This window comes from Arachis hypogaea, chromosome 4 (genome assembly GCF_003086295.3).
Source record: "Arachis hypogaea cultivar Tifrunner chromosome 4, arahy.Tifrunner.gnm2.J5K5, whole genome shotgun sequence".
Classification (NCBI taxonomy): Eukaryota; Viridiplantae; Streptophyta; class Magnoliopsida; order Fabales; family Fabaceae; genus Arachis; species Arachis hypogaea.
Window position 1 is genome coordinate 127,856,236 of NC_092039.1, and position 21,120 is coordinate 127,877,355.

A 21,120-nucleotide genomic window follows, 5' to 3' on the forward strand; every position below is an offset into this window, starting at 1 on the left:
AAGCTTAATCAACATCTTCAAAGGTGATCTAATTACCCATCTAACCTTCGGAAGTCTTCTTATCCTCCAATACTTTCTAGGCCTTCTTTTCAACCACCTTATGACCTTTGTTTTCCTTCCCCCGCTGCCAGCGCTGCCGCGTTGGTAGCGGCGCCTCCTCAAGTAGCTCTTGATGCCGCAGTAATAAGTTGGGTTAGATGGCAATAGTGACTCAGTTTCCATGTGTGTTTGTGAAGTGAATAAGGGAAAGAAGTGAAGTGAAGTGAAGTGAATATATATAGACTAGTTAGCTATGATTCACTGACACGGGACACGACACGATACGGGACATGCCGACACGCGAATTTTAAAATCTTATATGATACGGGGACACGCATACATATAAAATATAAAGTAGTTTTTAAATAAACCGTAATAATATTTTAATATTTTATTGATATTAAAATATAAATTAATTTTTTAAATTATTTTTAATGTCTTATTTTAATTATATCAAGTATTTAAAATATTTTTTGTTTTAATAAATAATAATATATATTATATCTAAATTTATTTTAAGAATATATATTAATAATAAAACATGACACGCTGACACGTGATGGTTTTTAGGTGTTTTCAAGTGTGTTTAGAGAAAAATTTTTTATTTTTATTGAGACACGGTTTTAATATAGCAAACACGCGTGTCGGACGAGTGTCAGTGAGTATCGTGTCCGAAATGTGTCTGACACGCAGACATGACAACTCAGCAAAGTGTCCGTTCTTCGTAGCTAGTTAGTGTTTAGATATTAGGCATCGTTGTATAAATAATAATAGAGAATTTAATTTAAGAGATTAATTTTATAAAGTAGTTAATTATGTGTATGTGTGAATAAACATTACCAACATTATGTTGTCCATATATGTATTTCTGAAATATTCTCTCCCTTTGTCTACCAATAATATTGTGATGAGTGTATTATTTGATCTTGACCAAATTGTTAACCTCTTCTAAATTTTATTATTTGAAAATCGGTTTATCTAATATAATTTTAGTTTTCCACTAAAGATATATGAATGATTATACATCTCATAAAATTTATAAAGATTAAGTTTGGGTTGAAAGACAATTTTTTTTATTCCAATCAAATAATAGAAAATGAATTTTTTTGGTCGAAAAATAAAGAAAATAAAAGAATTTTATTTTATTTTAATTTTCGGTGAAGAACTAATTAACATGGATGGGTAAAGATGAACCGGACAACGAATCGTCCTTGGCATATCTCCTACTTTAGAGTTTAGACAACCTATTATACATTAATTTAATTTTTTGTGTCCGTAAGCTAAGCACGAATGAAGATTTTTTTTTTTTGATTTACATGTAATTTAAATAATTAGCTTTTAAAAAGTTTAAGGCTTGAAAATGTTGTTATGGGGTCCTCAGCCACAATATAGAGATTTTGTTGTCTAGACACAGACCCTGTTCCTCGTATTTGGGCACATTAAAAGACCAACACAGTAGAAAGGACCATAATACAAAATCATAACATCCTTAATTATTGTAATGGTTTAGTTTGTTATAAGGTTTATAGTTTTTGATATACTTTATACAAAATATTAGGATAAAAACTTACGTACAGTTATTTTCATATGAAATTTTTAGTCGAAAACCGTTAAATAATAGTTTAGTCAAAGATATCAAATTATCTTACAATTTTATATAAAAATAACTTCAGGTAAATTTTCTCCAAATATTATATACTTTCATGTAAAGTTTCCTGCACTTCCATGGCGGCCACCGTGATCGACATAACATGGTGGCGCAAAGGATTGGAGGAGTAATTAAGGAAAGAAGATCGATGTGTTGTGTTGGCCAAATTTTGCTGCAAAAAAATTGTAGATAAAAGAAGATTGCATGAGGAAATAATGTATTATCGCGTCTAAAATCATACCAAATCTTAATAAGATATATTTTGAATCATACTAAATCTCAATCAAATAATTCTATATGTAGTTTCCTATAATATATTGTGGATATAATGTTTTATCCATTATTCCTCAAATAATATTTGTTACTTGTTGTCTAAGTTATTAAGATAAAATACATACATATTCTCTATACTACTAATAATATGTCAAGAAGATTAGTTTTAATCTACTGTAAAATACGTGAATTAAGGAATAACTTGAATTTAACTTCCTAGAATTTAATTAAGATAATTTCGATTATTATCTCATTTTTGATGAGTTGTGATCTCTATACATACATATCCATAACAAAAAAAAAAGAATGTATCTCAAATTAATAATAAGATTTTGGTATACGATTTATACACATCAATATTTTCATTATAAATAGCAGTATTAGGCGTGGTAATTTTGTCACACTTGGTCAACAATATTCTTAATCTTTATTTCTACTAATAATAAGTCAATAATAATACAATGGCCAACAAAAACTGCTCACTTCACTTAGCTCTTATCGTGGCTTGCATGGTCACCATGACAGCGACGGTAGCCGAAATGCGCATGATGACGAAGACTATACCTTGGTCATCATGCAATGGGACGATAGGGGAGTGCATAGAAGCAAAGAAGAAATTTGAGATGGATTCAGAGAGCAACATGAAGATATTTGAATCAAAGAACAAGGTGATAGGAAACGGTGCAATAGGGAGGAATGGAATTCCATGCTCGAAGAAAGATAATACCACCAAGAATTGTAGACCGGGTACTCCTGCCAACCGATACAACCGTGGCTGCAGTCCCATTACTCGATGCAGGGGTGGTGGTGGTGGCGGCGGCGGTAGCCCCCCTCATGGTTAAATTATTCATCATTATCTTCTTCTTCTTAATTATTTGTTTAGCTATCTAGTTAGGTTTATGGTTGTTCTTTGTATATTCACTTTGATTATTATAGGACCCATTATTAACGGCTATTAGTAGTAGTTTATTTCATATAATAGTAGTGTTATGATTTGGCTTGTTTCGATTTAGTTTAATATTCTATGTAAATATAAAAATTTTAATAAAATAAAAGAAGAAGAAGAGCATCTTAATTTAGCTTGTTTTCTATGTTACCATTTAGTCTCTCTTACCTTACTGTTATTGTTATTTTTTTTAGCTTTTGTCTTCGATTACTTATCCATAGAAAAATTTCTATTAATAAAAATTAGTATATTATTGTTTTCGTTAATTTGTTTCAGTCAATATGTATTATGTAGTTTTTGTTTAAACGCTTGGACGTTAGGTTACTATTGTTAAATATTTATCTTTCTCAGCCTCCTTTTTATTTTCTCTATATAAAAAAATTAGTGATACTCCAATAAAGATTTTACAATTATTCTCATAAAAAATATTTTATTTTGATGATTGGATAGTAAATTATAGAGCTTAATTTTAGTATATTATAAAAATATTATTTTTATTTAAAATATAACTAAAAAATAAGTCTTATTTTTAAACAAAAATTTTTATATAATTAAAGTAAATGTCAAAAAATAATAGTGACTAATATATTTAGTGAAAAAAATAAAAAGTGATATAATAAAAAATTAGTTAGTATTAGTTTAAATATTAATCCAATATAAAAAAAACATGTAAATATGCAATACGTATTTTAAAAATTTAAATAAATTAATTTAAATTATAATAGAATTAATAACCACAACAAATATAAAATAAAAAAATAAAAAGAACTCTCCCATATTAGGCCCAAATTATAGCCCATGGATACAATAGCTAATTATAGCCCATGGCTTCATATTGTAAAACAAAACATAGAAAAAAAACTTAGAAATTGAAAAACATAGGAAGTAATTAAAACTTGGAATCAAGTGTTATTCATTTTACGTGAACTTAATTTTATGTTAAATTGATAGTTAAAATTTTTTAAATAATTTAATATATTTGATTTAATTATTATTTAATAATTTTTAATTATTAATTTTATGTAAAAATTTTTATACCTAAATTTCTTCTGTATATAAATTAAACTGAAAAAAAAAAGGAAAGGAAAGAAGAGAATCACAAAATTAACCATTATTATATGGGATTTAATTCATGAGAAGCAACCAAGGTCTTGGAAATTTCATATATAAGCCTGCCTCAAAAGCATCACCAGAAAAACGCATAGAAAATTGACTTAGATTAGGGGTGTCAACCGGACGGGTAGGGGCGGGTTTGTGCTTTACTCGATTTCGTCCCGTCCTACAATAATTTGCATAAAATTTGTTTTACTCCTATTCACGAGTGGTAAATATTTGAACTCTAACCCGCTCGTGCAGGTACTTGCCCCGCCCCTACCCGTTCTTATAATTATTAAAATTCAATAAATAAAATAAAATTTTAAAATTTATATAACCGTGATCATATACATAACATAAATTAAAATAAAAATTTAAATATTATATAATATTATTAATTATTTTACTAATTATTTTACATATATTACATATATTATATATTAAAATTATATGTATTATATATATACCAAGATGAGTAGGAGCGGGTATTATCTAAATCCGATTTCATCCCGCTCCACACAAGAATCTACCTCGATAAAGACCCGTCCCGAATGAGTAGGGACAAAATGGATACTCACGAGTTCCGATGGTGTTGTCATCCCTAGCTTAGATGGCAATAGTGACACAGTTTCCATGTGTGTTTGTGAAGTGAATAAGGGAAATAAGAAGTGAAGTGGAGTGAATATATATAGACTAGTTAGTGTTTAGATATTATAGGCATGGCTGTATAATAATAATAGAGAATTTAATTTAAGAGATTAAATTTATAAAGTAGTTATGTGTATGTGTGAATATTATACGAAATATTATATACGAAAATATTATATACGTAAAATTTAATTAGTTTGTTATAAGGTTTATAGTTTTTGATATACTCTATACGAAATATTATATACTTTCATGTGAAGTTTCCTTGCACTTTCATGTCAACGCCGCCACTGTGAACGACATAACATGGTGGCGCAAAGGATCGGAGGAGTAATTAAGGAAAAAAGATGTGTTGTTTTGGCCAAATTTTGCAGCAAATTAAAATTTGTAGATAATAGAAGATTGAACAAAGAAACAATGTATTATCGTATCTAAAATCATACCAAATCTTAAAAAGATATATTTTGAATTATCTAAATTTCAATCAAATAATGATTCTGTATGTAGTTTCCTATAATATATTGTGGATAATGTTTTATCCATTATTCCTCAAATAATATTTGTTACTTGTTGTCTAAGTTATTAAGATAAAATATATACATATTTTCTATACTCCTAATATATCAAGATTAGTTTTAATCTACTGTAAAATACGTGAATTAAGAAATAATTTGAATTTGATTTCCTAAAATAATGAGTATATATGATATCTCTAGTAACTAATTAAGATAATCTCGATTATTATTATCTCATTCTAATGACCAGGACTAGCACTAAACATACATATCCATAAAACAGTTAATTACATGTAACTATATTCAAATTTCATAATTATTAACATAAAAATAGAATGTATCTCAAATTAATAATAAGATTTGGTATACAATTTATACATATACGTCAATATTTTATTATAAATAGTAGTATTAGGCGTGGTAATTTTGTCATACTTGATCAATAATATTTTTAATCTTTATTTCTATTAGTAAGTCAATAATAATACAATGGCCAACAAGAACTACTCACTTCATCACTTAATTCTTATTGTGGCTTGCATCGCCACTATGATGACGGCGGTGGCCGGAATTCGCATAATGACGAAGATTATACCTTCGTCATCATGCAATGGGACGATAGGAGAGTGCATGGAAGCAAAAAAGGAATTGGAGATGGATTTCGAGAACAGCATGGAGATATTTGAATCAATGAAGAAGGTGATAGGGAACGATGCAATGAGGAGGAATGGAATTCCATGCTCGAAGAAAGATAATGCTACTAAGAATTGTAGACCGGGTCCTCCTGCCAACCGTTACAACCGTGGCTGCAGTCCCATTACTCGATGCAGGGGTGGTAGTGGTGGTGGCCATGGTTCCACCCATAGTTAAATTATTCATCATCATCTTCTTCTTCTTAATTATTTGTTTAACTATCTAATTAGATTTATGGTTATTCTTTGTATATCCACTTTGATTATTATAGGACCTATTATTAATGACTATTAGTAGTAATTTTTTCATATAGTAGTAGTGTTATGATTTGTCTTGTTTCGATTTAGTTTAATATTCTATGTAAATATGAAAAGTTTAATAAAATAAAAGAAGAAGAAGAGTATCTTAATTTAGCTTGTTTTCTATGTTACTATTTAGTCTCTTTTACCTTCCTGTTATTGTTATTTTCTTTAGTTTTTGTCTTCGATTACTTATCCATAGAAAAATTTCTATTAATAAAAATTAGTATATTATTGTTTTCTTTAATTTGTTTCAGTCAATATGTATTATGTAGTTTTTGTTTAAACGCTTGAACGTTAGGTTACTATTGTTAAATATTTATCTTTTCTTAGCCTTCTTTTTATTTTCTCTATATAAAAAAATTAGTGATATTTCAACAAAGACTTTATAATTATTCTCATAAAAAATACTTTATTTTAATAAATGGATAGTAAATGATAGAATTTAATTTTAGTATTTTATAAAAATATTATTTTTATTTAACATATAACTAAAAAATCAGTCTTATTTTTAAACAAATTTTTATATAAAAATATTTATGATATCTTTATTAAAGTAAGTGTTAGAAAATAATAGTGACTAATATATTTAGTGAAAAAATAAAAATTGATTAAAAAATTAGTTAGTATTAGTTTAAATATTAATCCAATATAAGAAAAAAATATGAAAATATGTAATACGTATTCTAAAAATTTAAATAAATTAATCTAAATTATAATGAAATTAATAACCACAACAAATATAAAATAAAAAAACAAAAAGAAATCTCCCATATTAGGCCCAAATTATATCCATGACTTCATAGTGCAAAACAAAACAGAGAAAATAAAAACTTAGAAATTGAAAAACATAAGAAGTAATTATAACTTGGAAGGAAGTGTGATTCATTTGATGTAAAGTTAATTTTATATGAAATTAATAGTTAAAAATTTTATATGAATTTTTCCAATAAATAAAGACTAATATTTAATAGTTCTAAATGTTCAAATTGTTAAAGTTTCAATACTATATCGTGATGAATTCACTAATACATAAATGTTATAAGCTAAAACAGATGAATCATTATATATCTTAATTACACAATAATATATTATTGTTTAAATCTAATAGTTATAATATTTTATATCAATCTATTTTCATTTAAATAAAATAGAACTTATATTTTATTAAGTGTAATTAAAATTGTATCTATCTAGCTAGTACCGTCTCTAAAAGTATATTATATGCTAATTATGCACAATGAAAAATGTTAGTAGATCAATATTTTTTATTAATATTAATTAATTTTTTATTGATTATTTAATATAGGATTTAAACTTTAAAATTTAATCTTTAATATTTAAAATTAATCAAATATTGGCAAAAAATAAAGAAATTTATTAGTATACTAAAAGTATAATTAGCTATAGTAACTGCTCTCTTTAATATAATTAACTTACACCTATAATTTTTTTTTCACTCATACTTTTCTTCTTTTTAATTTATTATGTTACTAGTATATCTCATTATATATATTTCTTAAAGTACTAGTACTACAAATTATTATTTTGTCAATTATTTTTAACTCGCACACGTCATTATATATTGTTAATTATTTCATGCATTGAATAGTAATAAGGATCGGATGTTGATATGCTTACCCTAAAATAATTTTTATATATTTCATATCTTGTATATGTCCAATTGTCCATCATCATCTAGCTCTATATGGCGGAACTTAAAACAAAATTTTGGGGGGTTTAGATAGAAAATAATTGTTAAAATATTTTTGATATGGACTCATTTAAGATAAACTCGTCTAATCTCATCTCTTGGGTTTGGGTGATATTGCCAAATTTAAAACTATTTTCAAGATCTCGTTCCAAAAAGTTAAGGTTAAAGTCATCAGATGTAACTTTTTGAACTTTTGAAGGTTATATATCACTTTCTTCGTGATTCATTAAAGTAGAAGAACTATCTACAGGTGTTGATATTGTAAAAGTTATATGTTTTCTTTCTTAAATATTGGCCTTCCTCTTAAAAAATGTATCAATTCTTTGATTTTTTTATTATTATTTTATATAGAAATTTGAATATATATCCTGTAAAATATATAAAGAAGAAGTTAGAATGACAAATATTAAAATTTATAATATTTATTGAATTTTTTTATCAATTTATACAAATACAATAATATTAATACTTATTGAATATTCTATTATTTTTTATTATATAAAAAAATAAATTAAATAAATAGTAAAATATAAAATAATATTAAATTAAATAAATAAAAAATATCTAATTTTTTTATATTTGAACTTAAAGATAGAGAGAGTATTGTTTATTGAACTTATTAGATACTTTAAATTATAGTAAAGTATTTAAGTCAATTGAACTATTTTTTATCTTTTGAAAAAGTATTACTAAGTTTTTTATAAAAAATTTGGAGGGTCATGCCCCCTTGTCTGAACTAACTCCGCCACTATCTCTATGATCGCTTATATTAAAAAAATAGGGTACGAATTCTCATGTATTACTCTTAGAAATAAACCCATAAAATTATTTTGGGTTATACATTAAAAGGTAAGAGGAAATAATAAAAGACAAATAATTAACGACTTATATATTAATAGTATTGATTCCAATAATGCACAGAATTGAAAAAGCTGTGATTAAATATTATTACGTAAAAATAAAATTTATTATTTTTCAATCAATGATATAAAAAGTAATTACGTTTAGACTGATCTATAAATTTGTAGATAAAAAAAGATTGAATGAAGAAACAATGTATATATTATCGTGTCTAAAATCATACCAAATCTTAATAAGATATATTTTGAATCATACTAAATCTTAATCAAATAATTTTGTATGTAGCTTCCTATAATATATTGTGGATAATGTTTTATCCATTATTCCTGAAATGATAATTGTTACTTGTTGTCTAAGTTATTAAGATAAAATACATACATATTCTCTATACTACTAATAATATATCAAGATTAGTTTTAATCTATTGTGAAATACGTGAATTAAGGAATAACTTGAATTTGATTTCCTAAAATAATAAATATATATGATATCTCTAATAACTAATTAAGATAATATCGATTATTATCTTATTATTCTAATGACTAGGACTAGCACCGGAATGGTGATACTATACAGTATATACACAATACACATATCCATAAAATAGTTAATTACATGTAACTATATTCAGATGTTTTCATAATTATTAAAACAAAAATAGAATGTATCTCAAATTAATAATAAGATTTGGTATACGATTTATACACATCAATATTTCACTATAAATATCGATATTAGAGGTGGTAATTTTGTCACACTCGATCAATAATATTCTTAATCTTTATTTCTACTAACAAATTAATAATAATAGGATGGCCAACAAGAACTATTCACTTTACATAGCTTTTATTGTGGCTTGCATCGCCACCATGATGACGGCGGTGGCCGGAATTCGCATGATGACGAAGATTATACCTTTGTCATTATGCAATGGGACGATAGGGGAGTGCATGGAAGCAAAGAAAAAATTTGAGATGGATTCAGAGAGCAACATAGAAATATTTGAATCAATGAAGAAGGTGATAGGGAACGATGCAATGAGGAGGAATGGAATTCCATGCTCGAAGAATGATAATACCACCAAGAATTGTAGACCGGGTCCTCCTGCCAACCGTTACAACCGTGGCTGCAGTCCCATTACTCGATGCAGGGGTGGTGGTGGTGGTGGTGGCCATGGCTCCACCCATGGTTAAATTATTATTCATCATCTTCTTCTTCTTAAATTATTATTCATCATCTTCTTCTTCTTAATTATTTTTTAGCTATCTAGCTAGGTTTATGATTATTCTTTGTATATCCACTTTAATTATTATAAGACCCATTATTAACGACTATTAGTAGTAGTTTATTTCATATAGTAGTAGTGTTATGATTTGGCTTGTTTCCATTTAGTTTAATATTCTATGTAAATATAAAAAATTTAATAAAATAAAAGAAGAAAAAGAGTATCTTAATTTAGCTTGTTTTCTATGTTACCATTTAATCTCTCTTACCTTACTGTTATTGTTATTTTCTTTAGCTTTTGTCTTCGATTACTTATCCATAGAAAAATTTCTATTAATAAAAATTAGTATATTATTGTTTTCTTTAATTTGTTTCGGTCAATATGTATTATGTAGTTTTTGTTTAAACGCTTCAACGTTAGGTTACTATTGTTAAATATTTATCTCTTTTTAGCCTTCTTTTTATTTTCTCTATATAAAAAAATTAGTGATATTTCAACAAAGACTTTATAATTATTCTCATAAAAAGATACTTTATTTTAATAAATGGATAGTAAATGATAGAATTTAATTTTAGTATTTTATAAAAATATTATTTTTATTTAACATATAACTAAAAAATCAGTCTTATTTTTAAACAAATTTTTATATAAAAATATTTATGATATCTTTATTAAGGTAAGTGTCAAAAAATAATAGTGACTAATATATTTAGTGAAAAAATAAAAATTGATATAATAAAAAATTAGTTAGTATTAGTTTAAATATTAATCCAATATAAGAAAAGAACATGCAAATATGTAATACGTATTCTAAAAATTTAAATAAATTAATTTAAATTATAATAAAATTAATAACCACAACAAATATAAAATTAAAAAAACAAAAAGAAATCTCCCATATTAGGCCCAAATTATAGCCCATGACTTTATAGTGTAAAACAAAACAGAGAAAATAAAAACTTAGAAATTGAAAAACATAAGAAGTAATTATAACTTGGAACAAAGTGTGATCTATTTTATGTAAAGTTAATTTTATATGAAATTAATAGTTAAAAATTATTAAATAATTTAACATATTTTATTAAATTATTATTTAATAAATTTTAACTATTAATTTTACTTAAATTTATCTATCTTTGAATTTTTTCTGTATATAAATTAAACTAAAAAAAACAGAAAAAAAGAAGAGAATCACAAAATTGATAATTATTACATGAGATTTAATTCTTTGTATATACACTTTGATTATTATAGGACTCATTATTAGCCGCTACTAGTAGTAGTTTGTTTTATATAGTAGTAGTGTTATGATTTGGCTTGTTTCGATTTAGTTTAAAATTCTATGTAAATATGAAAAGTTTAATAAAATAAAAGAAGAAGAGTCTCTTAATTTAGCTTGTTTTCTATGTTACCATTTAGTCTCTCTTAGCTTACTCTTATTGTTATTTTCTTTAGCTTTTGTCTTTGAGTAAGTAGGGTGTGTTTGGTAAACACATTGGAAGCACAAGAAGTATGTTCAATCTTTTTAAAATGTTGTAATTTTTGTTTGGTTAATTTTTTTCTCTAAACACGAACATGATTATGAGTTTGAACTTCCATTCATCTATAGTAGTTTTTGTGTTTATTTGATAAATTAAAAAATTAATTGATGTTCTACTAATTTTACCATTCAATCTCATTTACAATAAAAGATACAAAAAACAATCATCAGAATTCTTAAATTTTTTTCATAGCTATACTTTACAAACAAATATTTTTTTAATATTATTATTAGTACTCTTTGTTAAGTTTTAATTTTTATTAATTTTTTATTTATTTTTCTTGTTAATAGTATGAATATTTTTTTTTGGAGTTTTTTTTATGTTCACTTATGTATATTATTATATTTTTTTAATAAAATTTTTAGTATTTATTATTCATATAAAAATTTTTAATCATTTTTATTAATATGCATTTTTTATAGAAATTTATTTTTTTATTTGATTTTGTATATTTTTTATTATATGTTCTTAAATTAGTATATATTTTATTTATTATTGTTGATTTTTATAAAATAAATTTTATTAAAAAGATATAATTAAATACAAAAAAATATTAAAAAAGAGCACTAACAAATTATAACTAAAAGTGTATTAAATTTCAACACATAAATTTAAATTCTTTAAAAAAATTATAGTCAAAGAGTGTTAAAATAATATAGTTTTGAATAATATAAATTAATGTCTTTTTTAGTAATTTTTATCTAAACGTAATTTTAAATGATGTAATCTAAATAACATTTATTTTATTATAATTCATTTTGATATAAAATTTTCAAACATAAATCACATTAACACCAACTCACTTTTTATCAAAATTAAGTTTGTAACATTAATTTTATTAAAACTCTCGTTTACAAACTCTAATCCAAATACACACTTATTCATAGAAAATTTTCTATTAATATTTTCGCTCTTGTAGATTTTTTTTCGGTCAATATGTAGTTTTAGTTCAAAGGCTTGGATGTTAGGTTACTATTGTTAAATATTTATCTTTTCTCATCCTCCTTTTTTTTTTCTATGTAAAAAAATTAGTGACACTCACAAAGACTTTACAATTATTTTTATGAGAAGATATTTTATTTTAATTATTGGATAATAAATTATAAAATTTAATTTTAATATGTTATAAAAATATTATTTTTATTTAAAATATAACTAAATAAATAAGTTATATTTTTAAATAAAGATTTTTATATAAAAATATTTTTGATATCTTTATTAAAGTAAGCGTGTCAAATAATAATAATAGTGACTAATATATTTAATGAAAAATAAAAGTGATATAATGAAAATTTAGTAAGTATTAATTTAAATATTAATCAAATATAAGAAAAAAACATGTAAATATGTAATATGTATTCTAAAAATTTAAATAAATTATAATAGAATTAATAACCACAACAAATATATATATCCCTATCAGTAATGAAGGATTACAAATTTGAGGATACAAATAGGCCCAAATTATTATAGCCCATGGCTTATTATAATACGTTAATTTGTTATAAGGTTTAGGGTTTTTGATATATTAAAAATTCATATCCAAATGAGTTCTTTTTATATGAAGTTGATAATTATTAATAATAATTTAGTTAAATTTATTAAATTATCTAATAATTTTTAATTATAAATTTTACGTAAATTTTCACATTTTTATATACTTTATACGAAGGTGAAAATTCAGGTACAGTTAATTTCATCTTAAGTTAAAGTTGATAATAGAGAGTCGTTAAATGATATCCAGTCTCCATCACAACAATAATGGAATTTTACTATAATCTTCATGATTACATACACCAAATTTCCTAGGAACTACCATTTCTATCCGGGACAAGTCCAGAATCTAAACCCCAATCCTGAACTTGACTTGGTCACAGCCAAGCTTTCAACTGCTAAGTGCTAACCCAACTTGTAAGGAAATTCTCACAGAATCATGAAACACAACACAGATGTATAAAGGACCTCTAAGGACATCTATGGCTTTTTTCTTTTAATTTTGTATACTTTGCCTTTTTCCGCTCTATGGCTTTTTCTTACAAACCTCACTGTTTGTCTTTTTCCATGAGACTTAAGACAGACAAAACTAAACAGAAAAATTACAAAATGAAGAATATTGAAGGAGAAGAACTTCTGTTAGCTTAGATAGCTATGAGAACCTTGTGCTTTGCACTCTCACTCCTTGCTTCAAGCCCTGGTTGTTCACCCTTATTTATAGAAGGGGAAGCCTCCACGGTTGAAACTGTTGAACCAAGCTAAACTTCTTCTTCTTCAAACCAAAACCGGTTCGGCCAGAGAGAGAGGAGAGGAAACTAAATGTAAAACCCAACATGAAATTACTTCTGTGTCTTCCCTTTTCACCAAACTTCATCAATCCAGGCCTTCTATCTTGACTTGCACTCCAAGAAGGATTCCTAGTCCTTGATGAGTTCTTGATGATGAGAGCTCCTCCTGTTCTAACTTCTGCCTCATCTTCCACGTAGCTACAGTAGCTACCTCCTGTAGTGGTTGAGCAAAAACAGAGACGAGCCATGCCTCAAAGGATCTTCTTCCTCTGACCGAAGTGGATCTCCATCATTTTTGGTATGGAGAACTTGAACTTACTTCACCAAATCTTACCCCTTTTTTGGTGAAGATCTCAACCGCAACATACTTTTTGTTTTCTTTTTCTTGCCATCATTATAATAGTCTTATTACTTGCTTCTTCTTCTCTACGATAGCTTGCCATAACTTCCATAGTTTCCTGAGAAGTGATCGAGTGAAGAAGAGAGATGAGAGAGAAGAGAGAATAGAAAGAAAAGCATGTAATGGTTTTGAACAAATTAAATCAAAATGAATTAATTCCTACTCCCCTTTCTTTCTTAGTGGCGTGTAACATTAACGAGGCCATCAAATCAATTGCATATTCTCTCTCATGTTTCCAATGCAAGTTAATTCAAGTTACAACTTGAAAGTGGGATTCGTTGGAAGCATGAAGCAAAACATTTGCTTTCTCTCCTTTCTTTATTTTGGACCAAACTAGTTGGTTTCCAACCAAAATTTGATTTGGGCTAACAATGTTACAAGAATCTGGTCCATTAATAAGGTGTTGATTCAGCCAAGTCACATAAATATTTTAACATTTTAACCAATGCTAAATGTTTGTAATTTCATTGGGCTTGGAATTTTTCTTTTCTTTTCCTTTTCGGCCCAATAGAAAGAATCTGCACAACAAAATTATTTTAATTAACATATATGAATTGAAATCAAATTAATAATTTTATAATTAATTATTTTAATAATGTTTAATCATCATCAATTTAAATTAGAGTTTTTCAAACTCATCATATATATATATATATATATTTTGATGAATGTGATATTTTTTTATATAAATAATTTAATAAAAAATTTAATAGTTAATTTATTACCTTTTTTGTTTTAGTCCAAATGACCAAATCAAATATTTTTTTATTATTTTTGGAAAGAAAATCTTTTAAGAAATTTAATAATATGTGATGAGGAACACTGAATAAATTATGCAGAAACCAATTAAAACACAATATAAAAGCATCTTTAGTAAAAATTGAAATAGGCATCTTTATCTGAGTGGTCACCTACTACAATTATATATATCAAGATTAATTTTAATCTACCTTAAAATATGTGAATTAAGGAATAACTTGAATTTAACTCCCTAGAATTAAGATAATCTCGATTATCTCATTTTTGGTGAGTTGTGATCTTTATACATACATATCCATAACAAAAAAAAAAAATGTATCTCAAATTAATAATAAGATTTCCATATATACGATTTACACACATCAATATTTTATTATAAATAGCGATATTAGGTGTGATAATTTGTTCACACTTGGTCAACAATATTCTTAATCTTTATTTCTACTAATAAATCAATAATAATACAATGGCCAACAAAAACTACTCACTTCACTTAGCTCTTATCGTGGCTTGCATGGTCACCATGATGGCGACGGTGGCCGCAATGCGCATGATAACAAATACTATACCTAGGTCATCATGCAATGGAACAACACTAGGAAAGTGCATAGAAGCAAAGAAGGAATTTGAGATGGATTCAAAGAGCAACATGGAGATATTTGAACCAAAGAAAGAGATAGGAAACGGTGCAATAGGAAAGAATGGAATTCCATGCTCGAAGAAAAATAATACCACCAAGAATTGTAAACCGGGTCCTCCTGCCAACCGTTACAAACGTGGCTGCAATCCCATTACTCAATGCAGAGCCCCTCCACCACATGGTTAAATTATTCATCATCATCTTCTTCTTCTTAATTATTTGTTTAGCTATCTAGCTAGGTTTATGGTTGTTCTTTGTATATCCACTTTAATTATTATAGAACCCATTATTAACGGCTATTAGTAATAATTTGTTTCATATAGTAGTACTGTTATGATTTGGCTTGTTTCGATTTAGTTTAATATTCTATGTAGATATAAAAAGTTTAATAAAATAAAAGAAGAAGAAGAGTATCTTAATTTTTAGCTTGTTTTCTATGTTGCCATTTAGCCTCTTTTAGCTTACTCTTAGTGCATGTTTGGGCACCATTATTTTATTAAAAAAAGATCTTTTTTCAATGAAAAAATATATTTTTTAAATTTTTAACGTGTTTGACAAATTTCTAATAGTAAAAATAAAAACACTAGTAAAATAAAAAAAAGATCTTTTTTGAGAAGCTGTAATTTACATCTTTTTTTAAAATATTTTTTTTGTTAAAAAAAAGATGTTTTTCATGTAATAAATAAACAAAAAAGTACTTTTATATTGTTATACCTAAACATAATTGATTGATAAAAAGATCTTTTTACATGAGATATCCAAACATAAAATTACTTTTACTTTTCTATAAAATCTTTTAAAAAAAGATAACTCAAAAAAAGATCTTTTCTTAGAAACTCACCCAAACAAGCCCTTATTGTTATTTTCTTTAGCTTTTGTCTTTGATTACTTATCCTGTTATCCATAGAAGAATTTCTATTAATAATGTCCCTCTTGTAGTTAGTTTTTGTTTCAGTCAATATGTATTATGTAGTTTTTGTTTAAACGCTTGGACGTTAGGTTACTGTTGTTAAATATTTATCTTTTCTCAGCCTTCTTTTCTTTCTTCTATATAAAAAAATTAGTGATACTCTAACAAAGACTTTACAATTATTTTCATAAAAATATATTTTATTTTAATTATTGAATAATAAATTATAGAATTTAATTTTAGTATATTATAAAAGTAATTTTTTCATTTAAAATGTAACTAAAAAAATAAGTCTTATTTTTAAAAAAAAAATTTTATATAAAAATATTTTTATTAAAGTAAGTGTCAAAAAATAACCTGACTAATATATTTAGTGAAAAAAAATAAAAAGTGATATAATAAAAAATTAGTTAGTATTAGTTTAAATATTAATCCAATATAAGAAAAAAACATGTAAATACGTCATGCGTATTCTAAAAATTTAAATAAAGTATTCTAAATTATAATAGAATTAATAACCACAACAAATATAAAATAAAAAAAAAACCTCTCCCACATTAGGCCCAAATTATAGCCCATGAACATATTAGGCCCAAATTATAGCCCATGGCTTTATAGTGTAAAACAATACATAGAAAAAAAAATTAGAAATTGCAAAACATAATAAGTAATTAGAACTTGCAACGAAGTGTTATCCATTTTACGTGAAATTGATAGTTAAAAGTCGTTAAATAATTTAACTAAATTATTATTTAATAATTTTTAACTATTAATTTTACGTAAAATTATTTATACCTGAATTTCTTCTGTATATAAATTAAACTGAAAAAAAAAAAGAAAAAAAGAAGAGAATCACAAAATTGACAATTATTATTACATGGGATTTAATTCATGAGAAGCAACCAAGATCTTGGAAATTTCATATATAAGCCTTGCTTCAAAAGCATCACCAGAAAGAAGTGAATAAGGGAAAGAAGTGAAGTGAAGTGAATATACATAGAGTAGTTAGTGTTTATATATTAGGCATAATTGTGTAATAATAATAGAGAATTTAATTTAAGAGATTAATTTTATAAAGTAGTTATGTGTATGTGTGAATAAACGTGACCAACATTATGTGTGAATAAACGTGACCAACGTAAAGATAAACCGGACAACGAATCGCCCTTGGCATATCTCTTACTTTAATTTAGAGTTTAGACAACATATTATACATTAATTTAATTTTTTGTGTCCATAAGCACGAATGAAGATTTTATTTTGATTCAAATGTAATTTAAATAATTAGCTTTTAAAAAGTTTAAGGCTTGAAAATGTTATTATGGGGTCCTCAGCCACAATATAGAGATTTTGTTGTCATAGACACAGACCGTGTTCCTTGTATTTTGGCACATTAAAAGACGAACACATAGAAAGGGCCATGATACAAAATCATAACATCCTTAATTATATTCATAGTTTAGTTTGTTATAAGGTTTATATAGTTTTTGACATACTTTATACGAAATATTATGGTGAAAACTTGCCGTTATTTTCATGTAAAATTTTTAGTCTAAAACGGTTAGATAATAATTTAGTCAAACATATCAAATTATCTAATAATTTTATATGAAAATAACTGCACATAAGTTTTCTCCAAATATTATATAATTTCATATGAAGTTTGAATTTTTTACTTTAATAAATAAATTAATTATAATAATTACTGAAATAAATAATTTAAAAAATATTTATCGAAATAAATATTTTTCTCTTATCTCATTTATACTATAAATGAGATAATTTTGTACGTATCTTGTTTATGAGATATATGTATTTATAAATTATTAAATATAATTTTTAAAAATAATAAAAAATATTAATAATCTAAATTGAATAAAACTATTAAAAATAGAGTTTCAAATAATAGAAAAGATGGACGATTTTAAATAATAGAAAAAGTAAAGCATTTTAAATAATAGTGAAGATGGACTATAAATTTAAAATAAACACGTTAACACGTTTATTTCTCCTAACCATTAAAATAAATGAAAGCACAAATGAGTGGACCGTTAAACTATTCACTATTAACACGATTATCTTTTTTCTAACTACACATTATTTCGTTTGTTGCATGAGAGTATATCAAAAATTGAAATATAATTTAAATAACCTTATCTCAAAAAGAATTTAGTGGAGATGGAGTCATTGGTTGGATGATTTTCATTAATGAATAAGAACCAATCCGTGTCGGGCGGGCTCTATCTATTTTGCGGAGCACACCTATATGCCCGAATCACATTGTAATAAATTTTGTACAACCAACTTAGTAGAAAAGATTTTATATTCTATACCAATAGAGTTGGTGACCTCCATTAAATGGGTCATCAAATAAATAACGTATATTTAAATTATATTTGAAATTTTTATGTGCTAAACGAAATTTGAGATATATATAATTTAACCAACTTGTGTTGGTCGAGTGGTCAGCTCACTTATCGACCGTCCGTCTTGTACATGTAGTAACCCATTGTACTTATTTTAAATAGATCATCCATCTCTCTCCTACTATTTAAAATAGACCGTTTATCTTTTCTATTATTTGAAACGTTTCATTTTTAAAAGTTTGGTCTAATTTAAATTATTAATATTTTTTATTATTTTCAAAAATTATATTTAATAATTTATAAATACATATATCTCGTTATATATCTCGTTTACCGTATAAACGTGATAATTTTTTATATATCTCATTTACACGAGATATATAAAAATTAAAAAAATACACTTATTTTATTTACACTGTACACGAGATATAATATAAACGAAATAAAAAAAATATTTATTTTGATAAATATTTTTTAAATTATTTATTTCAATAATTATTATAATTAATTTATTTATTAAAATAAAAAATCCTGCGAAGTTCCCCTGCACTTCCACCGCGGCCACTGTGAAGGGCATAATATGGTGGCGCAAAGAAAGATGTGTTGTGTGTTGGCCAAATTTTGCAGCAAAATTTGTAGATATAAAAGAAGATTGAATGAGGAAATAATATATTATCGTATCTTAAAATCATACCAATGCAAATCTTAATAAGATATATTTTGAATCATACTAAATCTCAATCAAATAATAATTTTATATGTAGTTTCCTATAATATATATTGTGGATAATGTTTTATCCATTATTCCTCAAATAATAATTGTTACATGTTGTCTAAGTTATTAGGATAAAATACATACATGTTCTCTATACTACTAATATATCAAGATTAGTTTTAATTTACTGACGTGAATTAAGGAATAAGTTAAATTTGATTTCCTAGACTAATGAGTATATATGATATCTAATAACTAATTAAGATAATCTCAATTATTATCTCATTCTAATGACTAGGACTAGCACCGAAATAGTGACATTATACACACATATCCATAAAATTGTTTTTTTTTTATGACTATAAAATTGTTAATTACATGTAACTATATTCAGATTTTTTCATAATTATTAAAACAAAAATAGAATGTATCTCAAATTAATAATAAGATATGGTATGCCATTTACACACATCAATATTTCACTATAAATACCGGTATTAGACGTGGTAATTTTGTCACACTTAGACAATAATATTCTTAATCTTTATTTCTACTAGTAAGTCAATAATAATACAATGGCCAACAAAAATTACTCACTTCACTTAACTCTTATCGTGACTTGCATCGCCACCATGATGGCGGCGGTGGCCGGAATGCGCATGATGACGAAGACTATACCTTGGTCATCATGCAATAGGACGATAGGGGAGTGCATGGAAGTAAAGAAGGAATTTGAGATGGAGTCAGAGAGCAACATAAAAATATTTGAATCAAAAAACAAGGTCATAGGGAATGGTGCATTAGGGAGGAATGGAATTCCATGCTCGAAAAAAGATAATACCGCCAAGAATTGTAGACCGGGTACTCCTGCCAACCGTTATGACCGTGGCTGCAGTCCCATTACTCGATATAGGGGTGGTGGTGGTGGTGGTGGCCATGGTTCCACCCATAGTTAAATTATTCATCATCTTCTTCTTCTTAATTATCTAGCTAGGTTTAATTTATGGTTATTCTTTATATATACATACCCTTTGATTGTTATAAGACCCATTATTAACAACTATTAGTGGTAGTTTGTTTTATATAATAGTAAATGTTATGATTTGGCTTGTTTTGATTTAGTTTAATATTCTATGTAAATATGAAGAGTTTAATAAAATAAAAGAAGAAGAAGAGCCTCTTAGTTACCTTGTTTTCTATATTACCATTTAATCTCTCTTATTATTATTATTATTCTTATTTTTTTAAGCTTTTGTCTTTGATAAGTTATCCATAGAAACATGCAAGGATGCAAAGAAGAATTTCTATTAAAAATGTCACTCTTTTTTTTTTTCAGTCAAAATGTAGTTTTTGTTCAAAGGCTTATACCTTAGGTTACTATTGTTAAATCTTTCTCTTTTATCAGCCTCCTTTTTCTCTCTGTATATGAAAACTAGGAAATAATAGTGACTAATATTTTTAGAGAAAAAAAAATAAAAAAGTGATATAATAAAAAATTAGTTAGTATTAGTTTAAATATTAATCCAATAAAAGAAAAAAACATGTAATACT

General features: G+C 25.5%; 1 protein-coding gene across 1 annotated transcript; it reads left to right on the forward strand.

Moving 5' to 3' along the window:
• The first annotated feature begins 5,653 nt into the window (after window positions 1-5,653).
• On the forward strand, window positions 5,654-6,034 carry LOC112743460 (rapid alkalinization factor-like). Its single transcript, XM_072234637.1, has one exon. It carries the CDS (start codon window positions 5,654-5,656, stop codon window positions 6,032-6,034), a length of 381 nt encoding a protein of 126 aa, XP_072090738.1.
• The last annotated feature ends 15,086 nt before the right edge of the window (window positions 6,035-21,120 follow it).